Raw genomic sequence first — 10309 nt, 5'->3', positions numbered from 1 at the left:
CACAAAGTACATCTTTGAATTCAAGTAAGTACGCTAAATTTCATATACCTTCGGATCCTCGGTTTTGCTCAAGAACTTTCCATCGTTCCTCTCTCCGGACGTTAATACATACACTATCCCTCTCTGCACTACACCCTGGCCACTGACTTGTACCAAAACGTTACACTAAACCACTAACAATAATACTACATTGCTACTTCAGAGGATATAGACTAGATGCTCTCTGACTCTCCACCATTTTCCCGTACATATGATGCTAACCGCTGTCATGCTAAATACTCTTGTATTTTACTTGGAAAAAGCGAAAAATATTCTGTATTTTTCATAACATCATATACATACTCCCCCCCCCCAAAAAAAATCTTTTCTTCTTGCGTACTGCACAGAGAAAAGAAATGAAAATATTCCATATGTAAAATGCTATACTTTGAAACTCCTATTTAAGGTTGTCGCAAAAGGGTGACTCAGTTTCAGTAGTATATTACGACAGTGCAGTTCAGATTTTTTACAACAAATGAAAGTGTAACTAACCTAATTTTTCTTGCAAGTCATCTCTATGTGCACCTTTAGTTATACGGCGCAAATCCTATCTAAAATTTAATTCATCTCACACTCTGGATTAATGAAAGCAGCAGCCTATTCAGTTCTGTGTATCAACTCTGGCAAATAATAGGTAGTGGTGGAAACTAGATACGATCTTTTATGAAGCCCCAAAGGAAAAGAATCGCGTACCACAACGTCTCGTGGACGTAGAGGAAAGCGGAAAAGAGGTCTAGCGTGTTGACCGTAATACCAGTCCAGCAGTCAGGGACTTAAAGGTTCAGCCGCTCTTGTGCAAAGTGATGAAAACGCACTCGGGGAACATAACTTATTGTGCCGGACAAGTGTAGGAATACACTAAGCCCTACTGACGTTACGACGTATCTTACAAGAGGACATCACCAACGTGACCTCATATTTTAAGGAGAAGAAAACCCACTTGTGAAATATCAGCCCCAGGAATCGATCTCTCGTGAAAATTTTGGCAATAACAAACACAGTACGCAATTATCACTTTCTGAAAGTGCAGTATTTAAGCTTTCGTGCTTAGCGATTGAATTACAGTGAAGTAACACATTTGTGAACTAATTTTTCCACATTTGTAAGTTGCTCTGTTCACTGCGTCAAAGTGAGCAGTTCCTAACGTGTTGCTGATGCCACACAGCTTTTTGTCTTGTGATCCACAAATGCAGTCCATATGAATGAAACGATTGAGACTCTTATTAAATAAGTAGCGTAGCGCTATCTGATTATTAACATTACTGTCACACGTTTTCTTTTTTTTATTCGAAAGCTAGCACTGCTGAAGTAAACGAAATCTGTAGGATATGCGCTATTATTCAACATGAATGGCACTATGAAACTGTAAATCGAAAATCACGAATTTCATTTCATAATAATTTTTCACTTCTTTAGTTTCAATATTATTAGTTTCAATATTATTAGTTTCATTTCATAATTCTTCACTTCTTTGGGATTATTCACTCTGATTTCGAGGCACATATCGCCAGAGCATCACCACGATAATTTTGTTAAAAGAATCTTAAACTTACATGTGCTTAAGGTTGACATAGCACACACCCACATTAGTAAATACGTTTAGCGTACAGTAATACTGGATGTCGAACAAAATTTCAAAACAAGTAGGGCAGATTTGTTCACATCCTCCCTCGACATCAACATGCCACAGATAGGAGGGTTCCGGCTGTAGCTCGGCTGCATAGCACATCACTCGCAGGCATTAGGCGGCTGTAGTGGGCTGGAGCGAGTAACAAACATCCGGTGCGCACCAAAGTTTCAAAGCTGTAGATAAGGAAGGCAGTGACTACCTACTGTCAGAATAATGGCCCAAATTTCACGCGGATCGATTCCTAGGCCTAATATCTTGCACGTTTGTGATTCTTCCTTGTTAGAAGATCGACTGAATAAATGAATATCTACGTTTGTACCATCTTTTGATTTGGAGGAAGCTTAGGAGAACCTTCGCTATAATATAGCCATTCAGATTCTCAAGGTAGCGAGTATAACACAAGGAGCGAAAGATGTCTACAATGTGCGCACACACGAGACCGTCGTTACAAAAGTGGGAAGCCTGAAAGCATGATAAAGACTCAGAAGGGAGCGATAAAGGATCGTCCTTTCTCTTCTAGTTTATTAATCGTGTACATTCAAAACCCAATAGAGAGTACTAGGGAGAAATTCGGCGAGGGAAATAATGTTCAGAGTATAGAAAGAAAAACTTTGCGGCTCGAGGATGATATTGTAATTCTGTCAGAGACATAAAAGGCCTTGGAGGAGCAGTTGAACTTAATGGATTGTGTTTTGAAATAATGTTGTTAGACGACCATAATGAAAAGTCAGTCAACGGTAATGGAATACAGTCGAATTACATAAGGTGCTGCTGACAGAATTAAGTTAGTAAATTATACACTAAAAAGGATCGACGATTTTTGCTGTTTAATCCCCACTTTACTTATAGTAAGAAAATTGTTGACAGAAAATATAAATTGAAGTATTGAGAATTTTTGCTGACGGTATTTCTAATAAGTTTAACCTTGTCTGACAGAATAACTTGGATGATAATTAGGTCAGACAAGAAGAGAATGGCAGTCACTGAAATGGGGAGCTTCAAAGTAATGCTGAATAACAAATGGGTAGACGATGTAACTAATATCAAAGTATTGCAATGTTGGAGAAAAAAAGAAACTTCTGCTACAGTTACACCAAAAGGAAGCATCGACCGAAAAAACACATCCAGGCTTCTAGGAATAGTCAGTCTGGAAATTCAATATTTCGAGATCATCAATGCCAAGAGGGTTCCAAGAATATCAAATTTCATGCATTTTCTCTCACTACGGCCAACGCAGCGGCTAACAACCTTCACTTAACGTCCGAGAGCAACAGTGTTACCGTAGAATCGTCGGTGTTAACAGCAAAGCAACACTGCACGAAGAAATCGAAGGAATTGTGGTGGGATGTAGTACAGTGCAGTGAAATTTTTCGTCAGTCGGCTATGGCACTAGATACCCTTTGCTAACAGCAGGGCGTCGTCTGCATCGCCTCTCGAGGGCTTGTGACAATATTGGTTGCACCCTATACTACTAGAAAACCGTTGCCCTCTCAGATGGGTCTCGATTTCAGTTGGGAAGAGTTCGAGTGTGGCCATAGAGCCAAGTTATTAGCAAAGCACGGTGCATACTGACGTTGGTTCCACAACAATGTGAGCTGTGTTTACATGGAATGGACTGGATCCTCTGGTCCTACTGAACAGATCACTGACTGGAAATTGTTATGTTCGGCTACTTGGAGACCATGTGTTCATGGACTACATATTCCCAAAAAACGATAGAGTTTTGATGGATGACAATGTGATATGTTACTGGGCCACAATTGTTAATCACTGGTATGAAGAACATTCTGGACAGTTCGAGCGAATGATTTGGCCAATTGGATCACCCAATACAGAACGTAAATGAGAGGTCAATTTGTGCATGTAACCATGCAATTATGGACGGCTACAGAGGCAGCATTTCTCAAAGTTTCTGCAGGACACTCCCCACGATTTTTGAATCCATGCCATGTCGGGTTCGTGCACTACGCTGGGCCAAATGAGGTACCTTTGTGGTATTATTATAAAGATATTACGACGCGGATGTTCTACTGCTGGTTTCTAAAAGTGTTATACAAGGGTGCAAGTGATATTTGTTTGCTGTGTGCTGCTTAATGGAATCCTTAATGAAAAAGAGAACATACCACTATCCACCTTCAGCTGAAACATACATGCGAAAATCCGCTGTATCTGCCTATAGATGTTCATACAAATTCTCAAAACGTCTTGTGAATAGTAATGAAGATGAAAGGATCCCAATGGTTTTAAATATATTGCGAGGAAAGGAATGTTTACCTACGTGCTTTAACGGCAAGTCCTCATTATGAGACATTTTCAAAGATGCAAATCTAATTGCACTATGCTTTAAATCATTATTTCATAACATAATTAGTTCCCAAATTTGCAAGTTTCGAAAATTCCACCATACGCATCTGTTCACATTAACGCTCGTGTGGGAAAAACGGGCAGTCTGGTGCTATCGCCAGATTGACATTAAACATCAAGACTCTATTTCGAGCGATCGGTCGGTTGCAAAGGATCGTGCAGCTATTGTGCAAATTAAGAAGATTTTTTTTCTTTGCGTGCTGTTGTAGTCCATACTCGTAAGCACAAAAACTTTTCACCCAGTTGGCGTACACAAAAGTCAACATTTTTCACGCTTACTGATCAATCGTTTTACTGTGAGATACAAAATATGGGACACACCTTGATTATCTTATTGCTACTAGTCACACAGTGGATAAAATCTGTATCTCCCTTTTCGTTTCGTGGCTACAAGCCTCCACGCACGTCGTTTATTACTGTTCTGTCTTTTCCATGTAGTGATGGTCCATTTTTCTCCTCGCTATGAGTAACGAGCTTGATATGTACATAAACTTGTATTTACTGTTCGTTGACTAATACATTATGCACTTTGTACCATTTCCATGTGTTTCACATTCGTTGGTCATGCTATAGTTAGATAGCTGCAGAATAATTCTCCCTCATGGTTGGAGTCAGCTCCCCATCTCTCACCTGTTGAATCTTTGGATGAATTTCTGCTGGCGACAAACCATCCAAAACAATGGATATGAAGGAACTAAAAGAGTATAACTATCTTGAAAACAGTTCTACGTGTCTAATTATCATATTAGGTTAATACTGTTATATAACACTGAGCAACATACACCATTAAAGCGTAAATTTTATTTTAGTGGTATAAAAGCTACAACTGATGTAGGTTACGAAATCCTGCTTGTGTCCGTCTACCTGCGATGCACGAATGTGAAAGCCTGTGTATTTTACTGGCTATTAAAACCACATCACTCTTTACACGAAATGATACGTAATGAAGGCGACAATAACGAATTAAGCCGGTTTTATCTGAAACAGAGCTGATGCAACACACTGTGGTTAAAGATTTCCACCGACGTCTCTTAAATTTAATCCTCATTTCAAAGCGCAGGTTATTTCCTTTTAAAAGTCATTATTTTCTTCTAACATTCAAGCCACCTGTTGCAAGAAATTTGGAGGCCAATATAAAAGAGAGCGCATGAAGATCTCACTTGGTTGTTACCTAGATTATCTGAGAGATGGAGCTGGCGTCTTCGCTACAAGGGCGACCTCTACTATCAGCCGTAGGCTCGTTCGTCAGCAGCCTAATGCCTCATTTGTCCACAACATCACAAAGCCAGCAGTGACTCGCGTCATTCTCGAGCTGCCCATTGTGTGGAGAAGACGTGAGTTCTTGTTTAGTGCAGGGAACTCTTTTTTTATTTTCTATCTGTCTACAGACATGGATTTTTTCTCTTTTTTGCTAAGTATCTTTGGTAAGTACCATTTCTCAACGAATAATTTCTTTCTACTACTCCAATTTTGATTTGAGCTTCAAAATTATTGGTTGATTTACACAGTCTATGAAATGTTTTGAATCGATTCCTCAGACTATATTGGCTTATATCAGCTTCTCAAACCAATTTTCGTATGTAATGAATGAATTGGGTCGTTGTGAAGGTGTTTTACTATCGATATAATTTAGTAACCTTTGTGACAGGATCAGTGATAGCAGGCTCAGAATAAATCTTCTAAAAATATAACACTGAGACAACTTTTTAAAAGCTATGCATATGATGAACACGTTGATAGCTTAAACAAATATTTTTCGTCGTTTTAATATAGCTGAATGGTCATAACTAAATGCAGTCAGCTCACATACAGGATATGACAGTTTACGGTCCCCTATTACGAACAATGATCTTCTTTACAGTTTGTATTTATTGATACAGTAATATTGTGACAAATTGTTAAGAAAGTGAAAACCGTTACCCGATTTTAATTTTGTGTGGGTGCTTACAGACTTCTTTCTATTTCAGTTTTTACAGCTGTACTTAAGGAACCTACCACAAATTCTGGGAATTTCACAACCGTCGTTCCTGGATATGAGCTGCCTGATCGTCAATTTGAGTAAGTACTACATAGCATGTTCTTACCCTTTATGGTTGTTCTAGTATGTTCATATGAATGTTACTCAGTTTTGGACAGGAATGAATGGACTTTGAGATTAAGTGAATTGAATCCTTAAGTGTACACGATAGATTCTAAGCAAAGGCCTCTCTAAGGGCCGAGAAATAGCTATATATTTATGAGGTATAATAATCATGTAGCATTTTATTTTATCTATGAATTGGCTTTTGGCTAATAAGCAATACCAGCTAGCAAGTTACAACCTCCTTTTACATATCGATCAGTGTTTAATGTTACAATTTTTTTCTAATTTTATAACACCAGATATGAGTTATGTTTACTACTGTACATGAAGTCATTACTATTATTTGTTTATGTTTTGTGCTAGGACAATTATACATCACGATTGTTACTTCTGTTTGTTACTGATTTTATCTGCCTAATTTGAAATGAATTGCACATCAAATTATAGTTAATAGTTACAGAGGAACTATTTCTTAAAAGAAACAAAACTGATAGCTGTGTACATACTACATATAACAAAAACGCTGTAAAGCTAAGCATAGTCATACACTTCACTTCCTGCCATCTTAATTGACAAGCTGGTATGGGTGGTCCAGTACATGGGATACGCTTTACAAGAGTTTCTCATGGTTTTGTGCACTGATTGTAACATATACCTCTTTATACTCTCAAACAGAGACAACGCTACTAGGTTTGACAGTCATGAGGGTGATATATAGTTGTAGCTGCCTCTATGACACTACTCTTATGTCTACATTGTTCAACATTACATAGAAGTATCCAAGTTTTCTACTACTGTAGGATCATTTTACAGCTACATTCCATTTTATATAGAATGTTATAATACCACTCGATAAGGAAATTCATTTCCTAATTAATAATTTCTCTTATCTGATTTGAAAATTATCATTATGTCAACACTGTTATTTGTTTAATACATTTTAGTAGCTATAGTGATGTTTAGTTTCTCTGTCGTTGAAGTTAGCTAATTTCGCTCAAACATTACTAATAATTTTACTTTTCTGGGTTTCAGGAATGTTGCAGTCTTCAGTCAAGTATCGAAAGCATCACAAACTGTAGATAATCCCGCAGTATCTGCTGACATGGGGGACTTCACTGAAAAGTATGATGAACTTGATTTGACCAAGGAGACTACAGTTATTCAGACCACTAACACACTGAGATCTGAAGTGGAAACTGTGGAGCATATCCAAATGTATGCCACAGACACATTTGTTGCTGGAATGGGACACCTCAAACAAGGTTATGATGAGTACAGAGTGACAGCAGAACAAGCTGAAATGGGCACACTTACCCCTCAATCAGAGCGCAATTCAACAGTAGGGAATGACACATCAGTATTACATATGGAAAACATGCCGTTATGTGTGTCTACCACTGTTCTCCAATTAACCACAATCATGATAATATTCCTCGGTGCTGCTCTAATCTCAGCATCCATCTGGAGAATGTGGAGCTACTATTTTAGATTCCTCTCTATTGACTGTAGTATTAAATACACAATGCAGTACAGTAATGGAGAATTTTTTATTGTCGAAATACATGATACAGTTACTGTTTAGAATGCTTAAAATTCCCCCTCCACACACTTCTCCATGACACACCCAGAAACAAACATCTCCTCTCCTCTGCTCCACCACACTTAGTTTTTGATCCCTTCTCATCTTTTACCCTTCTGCCCCTATCCTTACTTTCTGACTGATTCATTACTGCATTTGTAAAGACATGCACGTACCCCCCCTGAACACACACAAAAATATACGAAATTCGAAAATCCTCTTCAGTCAACAATAGTGTCATAGTGGATACATTTATGTTCAATTTCTTTGATCCTTGTTTCACAGAGAACAATTGTACTTCTGAAATCTGCATTCTACTACCTAAATTAGGTGTATGTGAAGTGAATTATGATGTGAAGAGTGCAATTTCCTGGTGGTATCACATGAGCTCCTAGTATTCTGTCTAGTCAATGTTACCACCTGCACTTTTGTAAATTACCCTTGTCTAGTTTATGAAAACGGTGAATATAGCTAAACTAACAATTTCAGGTGAATATGAGATTGTCTCATAACGTGTTTCACAAAGCAAATGACTGTTTGACAAAAGTGCTGAATATACAGTTTTGTCAATGTTATCACTTTTAATTTTATGTTGAGTGTAAACAAATTTTGTGTACTTACAGTTGTAAAATTTAGATTATATATCAGTATTATAATGTAGTATATTTTACTAATAGCTTTAGTGGAACATGATAACGTTTACAGTATCTTTTATAAAATGAAAGATTGTTTTATAACAGCACGAAGCTAGGTTACCTCTTTTGCTTTGATATTTAATGTATACAACATTTGTGTAGTTACAGTTATGAATTTGTAGTGGTTCTATACGAAAATAAATAGCTTTTGAATAATTTCTGTTGACTTAAATTTCAATATCTGCCTTCTGCATGCTGTTGTGATCTGACAGCAATATTTATTAATTGTGTTGCCATCCCTTATGCGTTTTAACAGAAGAGACTTTAATGAAGAAATGGAACCATAGAAACACCTGCCTAAGCACTGTCAGCAAAATAATAATTTAATCATCTATCCTGAAATGTAGATACATGCTGCAGCTGTTTCTTTTAATGCATTGGAAATGATGTAAGTAACATTCACTTTATTGATTTGCATATATAATAATTTACTTATAAAATAATTCTCACAATTAATTATTATATTTCTTTAACATCTGCTGTTATTTATATTACAGTTTGATGTTAGTGATGACGATACTCCATGAACTGTCTCTCTAAGGCTTAATTTTCTATTTCTCGTAGGATGTCCAATCCTTTAACTGAAAGAGAAATGTTGAACTTCTGTAACTTCACTTAAACTTAATTTTATGATAATAATAGCTAAGCAAAGAGATCACACATTGTTTCAGGTGACCCAATTAGATAAAATTTTTTTGATTACTGCACATCAATAACCAAAAATGAAAATGGAATGACAGCTGAAAATTCATTCCAGTTGTAGATAATGCGTATACTACAGTTTGTGTACTGCAGTTTATGTGATTTAACCTGTATGATAGTATTAGCTTTAGTAAGTGATGTTTGAATAAATAAATTGTTAATTTCATGGGGCAAAGCATACAGATCCTGAACGCAAGATTATCAGACTACCATTTTATTCAAATATTATGATGTAATTAACCGAAAGGTAATATTGATAAAACTATATTACTAAGAGCACAAAGCTGTCTTAGAAGTTTTATACTGAGCAAACTTATGCTGAATGCTGCTTGCAGTAACTCTTATGTAGGTAGACGTATTTTCTATGATCTCCACTAATCTGGAACTATTCTCTGGGATTTGCAAAGAACATTTGTAACTGAGAAAAGAAAATGATATTAATTTGTGAGGTATCTCTTTTCACAAAGAATATCTGTAACCGAGAAAAGAAAATGAGGTTAATTTGTGAGGTATTATACTGAGCTTGTACAATTTGCTGTTTAGCAATGTGGGAAAGTTAACTGTTCAAAAACGGAAACTCTTGTGCAACATTTTGCGTTAACTGGTAGAGACTTATTGAATGGGAGCTCTAGGTTTAACCACACCCACTCCAGAAACACAAATGTCATTCATCTCTTCGATGACATATTAATTTCTAAGGTTAGACCTACTGTTGTGCATTAGTGAAAAACGTGAACTATAGACATAATGAAGTAAAGAAGGTACCCCTTCTTGCAAGCACACAATGTTGTTCGTTTTGTATAATTCGCGAATATGTTCCACCGAATTTGCGTTATCATCAGTACAATTTCTCTTTTATTCTTTCTCTTTTTTTCGTTTTACTTTAAGGTTATCTTGTGTCTGCCATTAGAAGGCAGCAATAATTCTAAATTAGCACGGAATGTCATCATGGCTTTGGGTGACGTGTTCTAAACTGCATTTATTATTTACTTGCTAAATGTATTGTTATAACTTCTATGTTTAAAGTAACGTTTCCTCATAAGGATTTGAAAATTCGGGATGTTATTTCCTTTCTGTGACTTAATCCACTTCGCACTGAGGATTTACATTCGAGCCACAACCAATGAAGCAACATTCATAAATTGGCAATGATTATTAGATAAATTATTTTTAAACGCAAAAATAATAACAACAACACATATATCAGGCAAGTACCA

General features: G+C 36.7%; 1 protein-coding gene across 1 annotated transcript; it reads left to right on the top strand.

The window, feature by feature from the left end:
- Nucleotides 1–5362: 5362 nt before the first annotated feature.
- Nucleotides 5363–8917, top strand: LOC124556160. The gene is made up of 4 exons (XM_047130170.1): nt 5363–5457; nt 6001–6091; nt 7149–7455; nt 8888–8917. Exons 1-4 carry the CDS (start codon nt 5424–5426, stop codon nt 8915–8917), a joined length of 462 nt encoding a protein of 153 aa, XP_046986126.1. The 5' UTR covers nt 5363–5423.
- Nucleotides 8918–10309: the final 1392 nt, after the last annotated feature.

The sequence above is a fragment of the Schistocerca americana genome, chromosome X (assembly GCF_021461395.2).
Source record: "Schistocerca americana isolate TAMUIC-IGC-003095 chromosome X, iqSchAmer2.1, whole genome shotgun sequence".
Classification (NCBI taxonomy): Eukaryota; Metazoa; Arthropoda; class Insecta; order Orthoptera; family Acrididae; genus Schistocerca; species Schistocerca americana.
This window is presented reverse-complemented; position numbering and strand designations above follow the sequence as displayed.

Bases quoted from the DNA above. Each gene is read 5' to 3' on its own strand.
- LOC124556160 (XM_047130170.1), top strand. From the start codon at position 5,424: ATGGATTTTTTCTCTTTTTTGCTAAGTATCTTTG. The intron at 6,092-7,148 runs GTAAGTACTACA...TCTGGGTTTCAG, and splicing joins CTGCCTGATCGTCAATTTGA to GAATGTTGCAGTCTTCAGTC. The intron at 7,456-8,887 runs GTAGGGAATGAC...TTTATATTACAG, and splicing joins AATCAGAGCGCAATTCAACA to TTTGATGTTAGTGATGACGA.